Below are 15395 nucleotides of genomic sequence, written 5' to 3' on the forward strand. Positions count from 1 at the left end.
ATTCACTGCCTAATTGACCAATTAAAATAGTTGGTTACATAGTTCATTGACCTTGCCTGGTCTCTTGGGTCTGAATTTTTTTTATTTTTTAATTGGAGTATTTTTAAGAGAAAATCGGAAAATTAAACTCTGCGGACTCTGGCTATCCACGACCAGGGCTGAAAATCACTGACTCATGTTGTTGGAATTACGTATTATATGCGGTATGTAGCCAACTGACATCTTGGTGGACAGCACACCCTCTATGTCTATATGTCACTTAACATATAAACTATGCGCACGAAGTCACACTCATGCTAAAGGCAACAAACATGCAAAGTTCACTTATAAATTAATCCAAAACGCAGCAAATATTTGGTCAGTCTCGTTACCTGTGCAACTTGAAACGTGAACTGAAATGCCAACTGTACGTTGCTTAAAGCAAACGATTGTTCTTTGCAGAAGTAAGCTAGGTCACATAACTGCAGTATTGTACGAGGTAGTCTTACAACCTGTAATACAGGCCAAGTTAGTTTTCAGTTTTTTACTGTACCGAAGCAGAGCCTTTACAGGGAAACAAGTGCGTTGGAATGTAGAACTTTATATTGTTTCCCTGTATAAGTTGCTCTTTTGCTCTTTAAGATTGTTATGACTCATTTATATATTTTTTTGCAGTATTGATTTCATGCACCTTTATATGATTAGAACAATGTGAATGTTATATGATGATACGTGAACATAGCCTTCATTTACAAACACAAATTACTAAAATATTTTATCATTTTAAACTGGGTCAAAGCAGATTTGTGCATCATTTTAATAACACTGCAGTATATGTTTATTGAATGCATAAATATTCATATTTACACTTGATAGGATTACACGTTACACGTAATAGGTTACACGTTAACACACTTTCCACTATCTATTCTTTTGCATGGACAGAACGAGATGGCAAAATAAGTAAATAGTGCCCTCTACTGGAGAGTAGCTTGCTTAAAAGAGGAAACTTTACTTCTATGAGTTTCTTAAAGTAATTACAACTACTTCGCAAAACAGAACATGGTCTCTGCATGCATCAAAGCAGCAACTGCTTGGGACAAACACATATAATCAGTGTACTTGCCAGACTCTTATCAGTCTCTGTACAAAGCACAAGTGGGGTAAACAAGCATCCGTGCATGCGGCGTTGCTAAGAAACACTTCACCGTTGAGGTTAATGCGATGTTGAAGTGCTGCCACCACTCCAGCGGCCTTGAAATACAAAATTTGTTTCTGAACTACTTGAGATGATTTCAAAAGCTTATTAGGGGTTTAAAAAAAAAAAAAAAATCGACGAAACATACTGTTACTCACAGTGACAATAAACTAACTGCAGAACAGGCACTTTGAAAAGATAGCCGGCAACAATGTGAGTTGCACTGCTCTTCACTAGCGAACGCATACTTGTAGCATGTCGCTCACAATGCATAACATCCGACTTACTCTTTTGTAGTTTTAAGAATGTATTTCCCCCCTTTAATTATTGCCAGTGCTGGCACATAAATGTTGTTATGGCCAATACCTACACCGGTTCCCCATTAACACAAAACTATACTAAAAAACACAGGGCTAACGTACTCTCGTAATCAGAATGTTTCTGTCAGACATTTTCCTCTTGATATCAATGACACTGATGCAGGATCAGAGAATAGCTTTTTGATCAAATAGAGTTGGAAAAAGAGGGTTTATTTTATTATGATACAGAATAAAGGACTTAATTCTTTGTGGGGTTACAATAACACAAGTGCTTGGATGCAAACATTTAACATTTGAGTAGGCTACATAATATTTGTAGCTTACTACAACAACAGTATTATATATAAGATGTTAATTGAAGCATTTCGTTTTAACGTGACATACCCAACATAGCATGTTATTCTGTGTATTTGGCCACTGCCATATGATGAAGAATGAATACATAAAATATGGTATGTGACATAGCTAGGTAGTAGGGCTTACCATAGTCTCTTGAAAGGTATACCACCTTTTGAGGTGCATATGGATAATAACACATTTACTCCTAAAATAAATGCATGACAACAGGTCACTACCAAACAGAATGCACACGAACTACAGTTCAGTTCAATGTTAAGTTCAAAAACTGAAATTAAGACCTGGTCATACACTAAACAACTTCATCGGTAGCTACAAAATGTGTCTGGCGCATTCTTTACGTGTTCAATGAACTCTCGGCGAACCCAACAGACTACGAAGATCAGAGCACAAACACATCTGAAAAGTCTAACTTCTTGGCACGAGCGCTGAGTGCGGACTTCCTTCATCTCGAGCCTCACGAAACGGCATTCCAGAAAAATCTCTGGAAGCTCTTTCCTGCGGCAACCAGTTGCTATCCTCCAAGGTCCTCTTCAGCTCGATGCTGCGCCCCCCTCCTGATGAGGAACAGGAAAGGTGCTTCGCAGAGAGGATGTGCCGACTGGAAAGGATGTACGGTTATGAAACAGCTTCTATAAGCATGTTTTCTGCTATTAAACAGCGTTGCCAGATGCGTCGTTGAATCTCCCCAAAATATAACTCAGACATCCCCAATGTACAAATGAGTTATAGAAAAATCTCCCGACTTAAGTCCCCAAACATAAATGTAAAATCTTTCGCCTATCATATTTCCTGCATTTCGATCCTAAAGCTTTCCACACATGTTCTCTTTCAAATTCCTACATTTGGGGGATCTGTAAATGTCTTCCAGCATGGCAACCCACCAAGAAAATAACTATTTGTGCAGGATACTTGACCTGACTTCCCCAACAAGGAAACCAAAGGGGGGCAGGGTCATTTCCAAAGTTAAGCTGACCTGGGGATTTTCCAAGTTGAATTCTTCCAATGATAAAGCCGGTCCGATATCGAGTGGTCCTTAAATGTCAACAAACAGATAAGGCAAAACTCGCGTTCTGCAGCCGACAGTGGTAAAATTCATTCCGATGGTTCACACGGTCTGTGTTCCATTCTCTTCTATGTCGTTACTTTTGTTACCCAGTTAGTCTCAAAAAATATAATTTGCATGTGCAAATCCTTAAAGATAATCGGTAAACCGGTACGTGGCGTAAAACCTCAGTTTTAATGAAACACCATCAAAAATTGATATAAGCTGACTACAGCCTAAAAACCATTTTGGAAACCCCGCAAAAGAAAGACCTGCACCAATCTGAACTCATGTAAAATATTTTATTTCTAACCGAACTAATCAATATCTAAGTCTCCTACAGCAATGCGAGATTGTATCACACATCAGGTGTTTTATATTGCCTTGGAAACGGGTCAAAAACACGCCATAAAATAAAAATAATGAACTAAGAGCATGCCACTGCATGTCATTACATCTAATTGAGACAGTTAACTTGCAAAAATGTCAAGATAATTAGAGGTTAGTGAGCTGTACTTCAAACTACAGGTTATCTCAATATCAAACGGTGAATGTTCCCCCCTTAAAATATCACAGTCAGACAAGCAGACCAGACGCATTTGTTGCACAGCTGTATGACGTCATCTCCATTCTCTTTCAGCTACAACTGTACATATTTGCGAAACTTCATATGGAAATGAGCCGTTGCCATAAACCAGCAACACTTGTTAACATATTCATCACAAAAACGTCATCACTGAGGTAAAGAGAGTAACTATTTCTCTTGAGTTTAACTGTAGGCTATAGTATCGATTGCAGTGCTGTCCACTGCATACCCACACACAAACACACGCTCACTCAGGCCAGACTCTAGCCCTGAGGAAGTCTGCTGGTTGGCGCGTGGACACACGCGCAGCCGCTGATGACATAAGAAGCGGCAACGCTGTCGCAGAGCCCTGGTCTCTCTCAGCCTGACAGACGGTGGCCGCCGGCCGCGGATCGTTTCCTGTTATTGAACTGCTTAGATCAACAAAGCAGAGGCTCTCGGAGAGCGGGGAGGTTGGGCTGGACGCGTCGGCTTCACGGCGGCTGCGTACGTGCCGTTATACCCGCCCGAGACGCGCCATAAAAAGGGCGTCTGTCTGCGCTGATGAATGGCCGGTGCTTCTCAGCCTCCTCAAAAGCATGACTATGCGCGGAAACCAGACCAGCGCATATGTCTTATGCAATCAAAGACTGTTTATTTATCACATTTCGGTTATGAGCCCTGCATTCACTTCAATCGCCCTTGACAGGGGAGAGGGGGTTATACATGTCCAAACAACCACCTTCCCCGGGTGAAATATAACCGCAACAAACAAATAACCATTCGTATTTACCCGTCTGACATTCAGCTGCTCACTTTACTGAAACATTAAGCAGGAAAGTACAAAAGGTTCTTTTTAATGAATAGGCCAACTTAATATATATATATATATATATATATATATATAAACATACGAGAATATATATATATATATATTCTCGTATGTTTCAGGTTGTATTGATCTTGGTACCGGATAGGCCCAAGCAGTATTACTGACTATCCATTCCCCACGTGAGAATGTAGTTTAGGGAAACACACACGCGCGCACACCCACACACACACACACACACACACACACACACACTATATATATATATATATATATATATATATATATATATATATATATATATATATATATATATGCAGGCTTTTGAAGTGACACTTTTTATGTGACCCTGAAGAACACCAGGTGCTCCATAGGCATCAATCGTTGTTTATTATGTAGCCACTTTATAAAGGCTTTTAAAACTTTTCTACACAGCAGAGTGCCTTAACTTTATTTGGAGGTCCAAGACCTACCATATTTTTAAAAATGAAGAACCTGCCAAAACTTAAGTTTATACACCATGTTTTAGATGGTGTATAAAAAAGATACATATCATACAAAAATGGTCCTAAAATTTTTTCTTTTCTTTTATCATTTCTGTTTCCGCCTGAAAATAACAACAGCTATGCAAATGGAAACCGTAGGCTACAAATTAAATATAAACAGCCTGTCAGGTTCCAATTCAGTAAACTCAGTTCCCTGTTTGTGCCACATGCTGCTCATACATTCAATGGTTTAGAAAGAAATTTTACGAGACAAAGGCCGAAATGTTGCCATTACGTTCTGCAGCATCTGAAGCTGTATTCTTCCTCACACAATGATTCACGCGTAGCCTAAAACTCCGGGGGTCGACTGATTGAACTACAGATAACATTAAGTACATTTTCACTCAATGTATGGTGTGAAATCTGAAATGGAACAAGTCTTCGGGAACTGTTTTGGCGTTCCAAGTGTGTTCCGAATTGCAGCAATAACTAAACTATTTTTATTTTAATTAAATGTTGTACGGCGCTGGACAATTCATTGTGTTGCATTGCCTGCATTTGTCTCAGGGGGGCGCTGTACGGCGTATTCACGTTCTAGCTCTACAAGGGTATGAGAAAGCTAATTTTGGCACTGTTCTATCTTCCAAATAAGTGAAACACACCGCACGTATCAAGGTTGTCTGTTTATGCCTAAGGTAACTATAACTGCAGAATTAAGACTGAGTGGTAATATTGATCTCGGACAGTAGGCTACACAAATAATAACTTTATGGCTGGTTAATCAACATAAAAAAATTCAATATTGTGATACACGGTTGTTTAATTCCGTTGAAAAAATGTAATTAAATTAAATATATATAAAGAACGTTTAAGTGACAGCTATTCGTCACATACAATTAAACTGAATTAAGCAAAAAAAAAAAAAAAAAAAACACACAGGTCCACTGATTCACCCGTTTCCTTCCCTCTGCGAGTTTCGACCAGGGGTAACGCTACCGGACATCTCTCAGTGACTCCCATTCGACAGCGCGTGCTGCTCCGGGTTGGCCCTCTTTTCCGTGTGAGCGCCTGAGAGACCGGTGGGTGGGTGGTACAAACGGGAGTCTACCGTCGCTCCGTCTGTAGATTAACTTTGAGAAAAGGACCGTCCTTTCGCCTCCGTGCGCGCGGATTTACAAAACGCCTGCTTGGGCTGTTCTGCTTAAGGATGTAAGTTTCATTTTACGGTTTTATTTCTGTCGTCATACCAATGACCGCTGTAATTATTATTAAGAACAAGAGCGAACACTTTGCGGTAAGCCGGGGTCATGAGTGCGAATTGTTTCACTGAGGGATAAAAGGTCGTGGAGAAGGATACGGATTGTATTATTCAGTTCTCTTTGGGGAATATTTAGTTATACTTTTTTGTTGTTTTGCAATTTCCTGACCGTTGAATTTCGGAACAGCGCAAACATGCCACTGTGGATAATATTACGTTTGAAATCTAACTTGAACATAAAAAATTCACATATGTATTGTGTTTCCAAAGAAGTAGTTACATCTGTTTCGCTTCAACACAAACGTGGGCGGTTTTGAAACGGCACATAAGGTATATTATCCACATGGGACTAATTCAATAAATTGATATCCTAAACGTGCTCTCTTATGACACGATTTTCTATTGACACGGTTGGGTTATTAATCGTTATCTATCTAATGCATATGGACTACCCATTATATTAAGACTATCCTATCTCAAGGATATGTACGAAATTTGGTTTTGGGAAGAAGTTTACTTTTACTTTTGCTGGCGAAAAGTTTAAAAAACCCTTTCCAGTCACTCTACATTGATTAACATAACAAGAACGGACCACCTAGCTTATCAGATCTCTTCATTGTAATATTATTTAAAGAAAACGACGCCATGCCGTTTCCGCATAAAGTCGGCCAACACTTGTTGACCACCCAGTAACCCCGGCGCTCTGGGGCCCTTGGCACAAAATTGAAAAAATGAGAGGCTGCTTGTGAAAGCACAATGGTCGCGTTATTGGTCGTTTAAATTGTAGAAATTAAATAAATATGCATTAGGCATACATTAGAAAGATTAACCTATATTAGTATTTGGTTCCGGACGTCAAATACGTTTTTTAAAAGGTAGAGGGAACAGTTTGAGAACACTTTTTGCCAAAGTTAGATAATATTGCATATGCAGTTTACGACTTTTCCTCTCACAGCTAGGAACCTGTTTCCGACGACTGCAGTTTGTGTTTTTTGTTCATGCTATGCGTGTGACTGGAAAGTAGTAAAATCTTAATAATGAAACGCACCGTTTCAACTCTTGGTTACATTTTACGCACGCAATACTAACAAAGTCATGCCCCCGAATGCTCTTCAACCTTCTTCGCGGGAGGATACCTTTGTTGTCAAACAAGGAGATAAATCATAATTACGGGAATGTGTATTGGTCGCTGTTAAAAAAAAGATATTAAAGAGGAAAAAAGAAGAAAACAGTTGGCTATCCCTGTGCTGTATCGAAGACAAGGCTGACGCATGCTGTGATTTTGAAAATAACACCTCTTATAAGTAACCTATCTCGCGACGTTGGTCATGAACATTACTGTAGTTTAAAAGAAAGTAGAAAATTTAAAATTTAAAAATAAAATCTGAATTCTCCAATTCCGCGTGCGTCTATATTAATCGTTGTTCCTATTGCCAAAGGGTATTTATCACTAGCTAGTTGAACTGGTCCTTTGATCGCGCAGTAATTGCACTGAATTTATTTTATTTATCCTACAGAAGTGATTAAACCGTTGATTATATCGAAAATAAAGTTTATATTATATTATATAAGTTTCATATTCATCAAAGTTTCTCGAAATATTTGAGATCTCGGCGCACTTCATATAATCTTTCTGGAGAAAATAATTAACAATAATGATGACTAAGATTGTTCATGATTTTTTGAGGGGCAGGGGGTGTGATTCAAAACAGGAGTATACGAGCTATGAAACACATATATCTGTTGTATGGATAGACTGTCATTCGTGCGCGCCTCCTCCAACAGCTACCGAAGACGTATCAAGGCTGGATTTTCGTAGCTACGCCTCACCATCGGAACCACATCCACAGTCACTGTCACGCTGTCTCTCGATTGGCACGTGTCGTCTGCGTCCTGAGCTCCTTGACACCGGCTAGAATCAACACCTCGCTCACAACCTCCACGAACGCGCGTGATGGAAACCGCCGGCATTCTGCTGCTACTGTTACCACTCACAGTCGCGACCTCAGGTGAGTCTACTGGGTCTCGCGCTTAGCATCTGTAGATAAGCAGTGTGTGGGGCCAGCATACGTATCCTTTGTTTGAAAGTGTTTGACTAATGTTTAATGAAGACTAAAATACTGCTTCATATAACTAGGAAATCCTTTTTAAGCAATCATCTTTTATGAGCACACAAAAGGAGCCATGCATTTAAAAAGGCACGGAATTAGGCTATCCTGTTTGCGGTCATTCTAAATGATTATTATCGTTTTACGGATTTCAGGTATTGACGCACAGTCCGAGTTCAGGTCGAGTTTATTAGGAATACAGACCCTTCAGAATCTATACAGTAAAATGCCAAGTGTTAATTCAACACTACCAGTGTTAATTAAACTCTAACTCTACTGGAGAGCCAGTTGAAGTACCACTGTAAGAGCTGAACTAACACTGGACAGTTTACTGTGTAAAATAAAATAATGACACATATTACCTGATGTTTTTAAGCCTGTAAGGTTATCATGAATTATTACTATATGATGACTGCGTAATTACATTCATAATTAATTCAGCCTGTTTGCTTAATTTCATGTATTTCACGTTTGTCAGCGATGCGCGTGGAGTAGCGTCCTCGTGGGTGCACGTGCAGGAGGCTTGTCGCGATTGTTGTAAGCCAACTTATCCTCCTGAGTACCGGCAGAAAAAAAAAGTTTTAAGTATTTTAAAACTTTTGACATAATTCAAGTGTCTTGGATAACAATTGGAAACAGTTTTTTTTTTCATTTTTTATTGAATTCCCTTAGTAGTCTTGCGTATCTTTCAGCATAGTAAAGTATACTGTTCTCCAAGTTAGGTTCCCACAGGGAACAAAAATGAATTGGTGGGTCTGAAAAGGATTTGATAGTTTTTGGCTGGACCGCAACAGCGGGGCCAGCCCTACAAACGCAAATGTCTGTGACAGACTGAGTGACTGACTGAGTGAGTGATGAAGTTACACCATTGGTCGGCCGAGTTATGACGTCACACCATTGGTCAGCCGGTCCAGCCATATAATAGGTTTTGACTTGGTCTTGTTTTTTTGAATTCCGAAACTGAAGCCTTAGTTGCTCAACCAGCCTAATCCATCCATCAACCACTGCATCTGAGTATGACTGTGTAACTGTGTTGATGTTGGGGAGTCCAGATCGGGTGCTGGGAGTACCTCAGGGACTTGTTAAGTCATCTGTGGCTGTGCCCAGCTTCCTCTACGGCTGCCCAGCGACGGTGCCGCCGCGTCGCGCTTCTGTCTCACGGTCGTGTGCCCCCGCGGATCTCCCGCCCCCCTCCGTCCCGTTCCCCAGCGGCCAGAGCGCCAGTCCTGTGCAGGCAGGAGGAAAAGTACTGAAGCCATTAGGGAGAGGAGGGAGGGGAGCCTGAAGGGGGGATGGGGGGGGCTGGGTGGGCGGGCGGGCGGGCAGGGGGGGGGGTCACAGAGAGCCACAAGGACTTACATCCTCAGGAAATACAACTGATGGGCTGAGGCTTATATAACTATCTAAGAACAGACAGAGAGAGAGAGAGAGAGAGAGAGAGAGAGAGAGAGAGAGAGAGAGAGAGAGAGAGAGAGAGAGAGATAGATAGATAGAGGGAGAGAGGGAGCGTGAGACAGAGAGAGAAAACAAGTGAGAGAGAGGGAGAGAGAGAGAGAGAGAGGGGTTATTACTTTTATTTGGCTGGACGCAGGAAGAATGGCGTGTGATTACTTATTACTTTGCTACAGCTTCATTTATCATTACAACGTAAAAAGGAAGAAAACCCTACGCAAAAATTCCAAGTGACGCACACAGACAAAGCACTGTCTGTAAGTCATCAAAACTTGCGAAATCTTGGCCTGCCGTTAAAAGTGATGGGTGGGGAAATGGGGGGGGGGGAGCACACAGACTGGGAGATGACGGACGGACTCTTAGAAGGTCCGAAAAGGAAAAAACAAACTGGGGGAAAAAAAAAACTCTCCCTCTGTTGAAAAATGGCGTGTGGAGTCTAAATAAGCCCGTTCCACAAGCCGGCCCGGCCAGACAGGGAGACCCCCAGACGCGACCGCTTGTCGCCCTTGGAGACCGATTTCTATCTGGCGGCGGCAATTAACAATCCGTTTTCCCGACTCGTTCTCTTTCTTTTTTTAGCGGCGAAGGCGGCCTATGGCCGCTCTCGACTGAGTCACGCCACTGCAGAAGGGTTCCGTTCCGGATTTGAATACAACGCAGGATGCGCTTTTTTTTTTTTTTTTTTTTTTTTTTTTCTCGCAGCAAATGATTGATACACTTGTAACTTCCCGCGGGACCGGCTGGGTTGAAAAATGCTACCGGTGCCGTTTATCCGAGAGACAGCCGGGGAATTTTTCCACCGCTCGTGAATAGCGCATTCCTGGATTAAAGCGGTTTCCTTCGATAGATAAAGAGGAGGCGTCCTATCGGAACGTGCCCTGCGGTGCAGTCAGAACAAGGATCTAAATTGAGTGTAATGCAGATGTTGTCTACGGAGGAATTTAACTTCCCAGCATCCATCTGTAGTTTTAAATGTCAGTGGCCGGGGTTGAGTGATGTCACCGCTGCGTTAGCCCCACTCCGCTAACTTTCCCGCAGCGCTTTGAAGAAGTTAGGCTACCCTCTCTGCCGCACTTGTACGGGTTGTGCTGGTGGCGGCCCCATCTGCACCCCCCCCCCCCCCTCCCCCCACGGCGCTGGCATTGTGCCTCTCCAGGTCCCCCAGGCAGGCGCTGGTGGTGAGAGTCCTAAATGGCTCATTAGAATCTGGCCGAGATAACACCCCCCCCCCCCAGTGGCGAATGCCACCCACTTGTGCCCATACCAGTGGGCAGATAAACGATGCCGCTGTACAGCCTTATCTTAGCTAGCCTGTCATGGCTGCGCCCGCCCCGCCCCGCCCCGCCCCGCCCCCCCCCCCCCCCCCCCCCCCCCCCCACACACAGAGAACTACTGTACTCTTCCAGGGCTGAAGTCAGCCACTGAGGGGAGGGAACCTTTCCCTCCTCAACCAATCAGGGCTCTCCGCCAATTAGAAGGCAAGAGCACAGCTAGCCGGCACACACAGATGTTGTTTTGAGTATATTTTTTAAACTCTGTTTTTAGTATTTTTTTCAGTATATTATTCATTAGTTTACATAGTACATAACTTTTGCTTCAGTGTTTATTAAAGAGTGTTTTGATTATTTTTCAGTCTTTACTTTAGGCAGCATCTACAATTATTTAATGTGAACATTTTGCATAGAGATTAAGAAAACCAACATGGTTAAAAAAACTGGTTAAGCTTATATGAGGAAAGAAAATGACTGACTCCTTATCCTCTGATCAAATCAAACTCCTGTAAAATAGTGGGATGGACAAAATTTACCAAAAGAAATGGCTTTAAAATGCAAACACGTGAAGACACTAAGGTCAAACTGAATACCATATTAACTCTTTGGATAGTAGGTAATTTGGAATGTTTTTTCAGAATTCTATGTCTGTGTTCTAGAATTCAATTACAAGTAGCGATTATGACATCAGCATTAGAATGTTCAGTTAAGAACAATAAATGGTTAAGGAATTACTTGCTGATTAGGTTTCCTAATGACAAACTACCAATCATTTTCAGCAGCCCTGCTTGTGATGACTATTAAACATTATGAAGTCGATGTGAGGATCTAGAAGTTTCCTTAATGTGGCTTAAAGTTCTTAAGGATGTGAATGGTCCAGAAGCAATCTTTATGGAATACTTAGCTTCTTCACAAATGAGGTGGGGTATGCCAGTTCATTCATTCTATTACCATTGGTACTCTGGGACATCCCAGGACATGGGTACAACAGAAATGTACATTTATCAGAACAGAGCCAAAAAATCCACAGCAAATTTACTTGTGTTGAATCACCTCTAACAGTGCTCACATGAGTTCAGTACGAACTATATATTCTCTTTTAGAGTTATAAAAGTAGAGGATATGCACCTTTAATTGAGATTGCTTTAGCTATCCGTCCGATGTACCTCTGTTTATTCTGTAAGTGAAGAAGAAGTTGTAAGAATACTGTTTTAAATATTAGTGCCAATTTACAAATTGACTTTATTTTTTCTCGGGTAGTTTGAATTCTGAATTTGTGGCCTGCAGTGACGGCTGCTTGGTGGAGGCAAAAGAAGCCAAGATTCCTGTCAAAATGCATCCGAAACGTTTTTTTTATGTTCCATTTTTTTATTGTAACATAATTTAAATACATATATGCAAAGAACACTTCATGTCATTACTGTTGTCATTTTGACATGGAAATATTTGGCGAAATGATGCCACCTATAGAACATCATAAATTACCCTCTTGTAAAGTTTGAGTTGCGTGAGCAACAGCCATAGGCCTATTTATTGATATTCTCTCGCAAACACAAGTGTGAGCACTATGAATAGTGATAGTTAGTTGTGCTGAATGTGCAATTAACGTAAACACACATAATTTTACAGTCAAAGGTATTGTTTAAAAAACAGAGTGAATATTTGTTCAATTACCACAGCAGATCTACCTGGATGGACTTCTATTTTTGGGGGAAAAAAACGCAAGCCAAGTGTGGGTGGTGGCTCGGAATCCTGCGGAAATGCGTGTGAATAATCATGCGTTCACTCTCTCTCTTTGTTGCTAACGAGGATGACTGTAGTATCTGCAATACAACGAAAGCGACTTCTGTGCATGCGTATGACGCCGAGAGTTGTTCTGTATTGTTTCCACCACGATGCCGTTTCTGACCAACAGCTCAGTTGGGGTGTAAATATTACAAACGATTACAGACAATCCTCAGTAGCATGATGGCGTGTGACGGCGCATGGGGACAGAATCTCATGGTCTCCAAACTCTAGGACAGAATCACGACAGAACCAGAACTGGTGACAGAATCAGTGCCACCAAGTATGCAGAATTCAATTTTGTTGACAGCAATAATAATAATAATAATAGTACTAATAACAATAATAATAATAGTGCTAATAATAGTGCTAATAATAATAATAATAATAATAATAATAATAATAGTGCTAATAATAGTAATAATAATAATAATAATAGTAATAATAATAATAATGATGGTGATTATATGGTGGAGGTTTTGGGCGTGAGGGTGCAGGCGAGCGGTAGGTCAAAGGGTAGGGACACTGGGCCCCTCTGCAGAGCTCTGATAAGCTCTTGTTTACCTTCCGCTGGATGGCCAGGCCTCACTCTGCAGCCAAGGAAACTGTGGGACAATAGGTGCGCGGAGTTTAGGCTAGTACTCTCCCCCCTCCACCCGGCCCCCTGCTCTCCCTCCTGCCGCCCCTCCTTAGCCTTGGGCACAAACACTTTATTCAGCTTCTCTGTGTGACTCTGACTCTCCTGTTGCTTTGACTCTCCTGTTGCTTTGACTCTCCTGTGGCTCTGACTCTCCTGTGGCTCTGACTCTCCTGTTGCTTTGACTCTCCTGTGGCTCTGACTCTCCTGTGGCTCTGACTCTACTGTGGCTCTGACTCTACTGTGGCTCTGACTCTCCTGTGGCTCTGACTCTCCTGTGGCTCTGACTCTCCTGTTGCTTTGACTCTCCTGTGACTCTGATTACCCTGTGGCTCTGACTCTCCTGTGACTCTGATTACCCTGTGGCTCTGACTCTCCTGTGACTCTGACTCTACTGTGGCTCTGACTCATCTGTGGCTCTAATTCCTTTGTGGCTCCTACTCTCCTGTGGCTCTGACTCTCCTGTGGCTCTAATTCCTTTGTGGCTCCTACTCTCCTGTGGCTCTGACTCTCCTGTGACTCTGACTCCCCTGTGGCTCTGACACTACTGTGGCTCTGATTCCTTTGTGGCTCTGACTCAGCTGTGGCTCTGATTCCTTTGTGGCTCCTACTCTCCTGTGGCTCTGACTCTCCTGTGACTCTGACTCCCCTGTGGCTCTGACACTACTGTGGCTCTGATTCCTTTGTGGCTCTGACTCAGCTGTGGCTCTGATTCCTTTGTGGCTCCTACTCTCCTCTTGCTCTGATTCCCCTGTGGCTCTGACTCGATCGCCCCTCAGTCCCTACTTACCTACCATGGTGTAGTTAAGGTCCAACGGTCTGGCAATGTATAGATTTCTGCCAGTTAGCCATCAATCAAACTCCCCAGCATGGCGGTTTATTAATTTATTAAATTTACGCTTGAATTTTCTGTGACTTAAAACATTAATTTAACCGGGCAGCAGTGCATAGCATGGTGGTTCCCAGCCCTGTTCCTGGAGATCTACCATCCTGCAGGTTTTTACTCCTACCCTAACAGAGCACACCTCATTCAACAGCTAGAGATCCTGTTGAGCTGCTAATTGGTGGAGTTAAGTGTGCCAAAATTAGGGTTGAAATGAAAACCTACAGGATGATGGATCTCCAGGAACAGGGTTGGGAACCAATGCCATGAACCATAGCCAGAAAAAAAAAAAAGTGAGTGAGGAACGGGTTTCCTTTAAGATACTTTGGAAACCGGTGGAACAAAGACACTTCTGGGAGCTGTCTTTGGGCCCCGAGGAAAAAGCTCGCATTAAAGAGTCGTTAATTTGCAAGGCCACTGATCGCGCGGGGCTGAAATCAAGAGCCTTTGTCTCCGAGCGAAAAAAAAAAAAACTCGGCGAAGGAAGTCGACATTTCCAGGAAATACCTCATTGCCCGTGGCTCTCCGAGGCTTCGCGAAAATATAATAACTGCGCTGTCAGTTCCAAGAGGCTTATTAATGGCAGAGGTCTCCGTCTCGCTGACAGAGGAGCTGTCCTGAGACGGCTGGCCCGAGGTTGCACCCTTAGCCTCCTGAAGCGAGAAGCGGTTCTGCAGCGCAAGTGAACTGGAGGTTAAATATAGCAACTGCTTGCTTTTTTTTTTTTACGGTCATTCACTTCTGCTTTCGGGCGGAAGGTCGAGGTTTTTGTCGTTCAGAGTGAAGCGCGGCGCGGTTCACCGTTTCTGCGGGAACTTTAGACGCTCAGTCTGTTTGCGCGTTTGTCGTGGACCCAGCGAGTTCTGTAAGCGCAGCGCGTCGCCAGTGAGGCCTCGCGAACGAACAGCCTGTGAAAGAAAATCGTCTCCGCTGAATTCCTAGCAGGTGGAGAATCGCGCGGTCGGCGATGACATCACCCCCGTCGATCGGTGCGGGTGGAATTTCGGGCCTGCGTCTCGTTCGAGGCTTCGCGGAGGGAGCGGGAGTTCGGGTTTTTACCGTGCCCTGACGGGACGGAGGCCTTCTGAGCGTCTGTGGGCGGAGCCCCGCTGGTTTGTCGCCGCGTTGCCCCAGCAGGGAGCGCGTCACGTCAACGCCAGCGCGGAGACAGGTTCTCCGTCGAGGCGTTGGCTTCGGATTAGCGTCAGGCCCTCGGGTTGAAC

At 42.9% G+C, this 15395-nt stretch overlaps 1 protein-coding gene across 1 annotated transcript in view; it reads left to right on the forward strand.

Moving 5' to 3' along the window:
* The first annotated feature begins 5784 nt into the window (after nt 1–5784).
* The window catches only part of eng (endoglin), a 49641-nt gene continuing 40030 nt past the window's right edge, over nt 5785–15395 (forward strand). The window contains exons 1-2 of the mRNA XM_035391271.1: nt 5785–5987; nt 7822–8045. Coding sequence (XP_035247162.1) covers nt 7991–8045 — 55 coding nt within the window. The 5' untranslated portion in view covers nt 5785–5987; nt 7822–7990. The remainder of the gene's footprint in view (nt 5988–7821; nt 8046–15395) is intronic.

The sequence above is a fragment of the Anguilla anguilla genome, chromosome 14, assembly GCF_013347855.1.
Source record: "Anguilla anguilla isolate fAngAng1 chromosome 14, fAngAng1.pri, whole genome shotgun sequence".
NCBI lineage: Eukaryota > Metazoa > Chordata > Actinopteri > Anguilliformes > Anguillidae > Anguilla > Anguilla anguilla.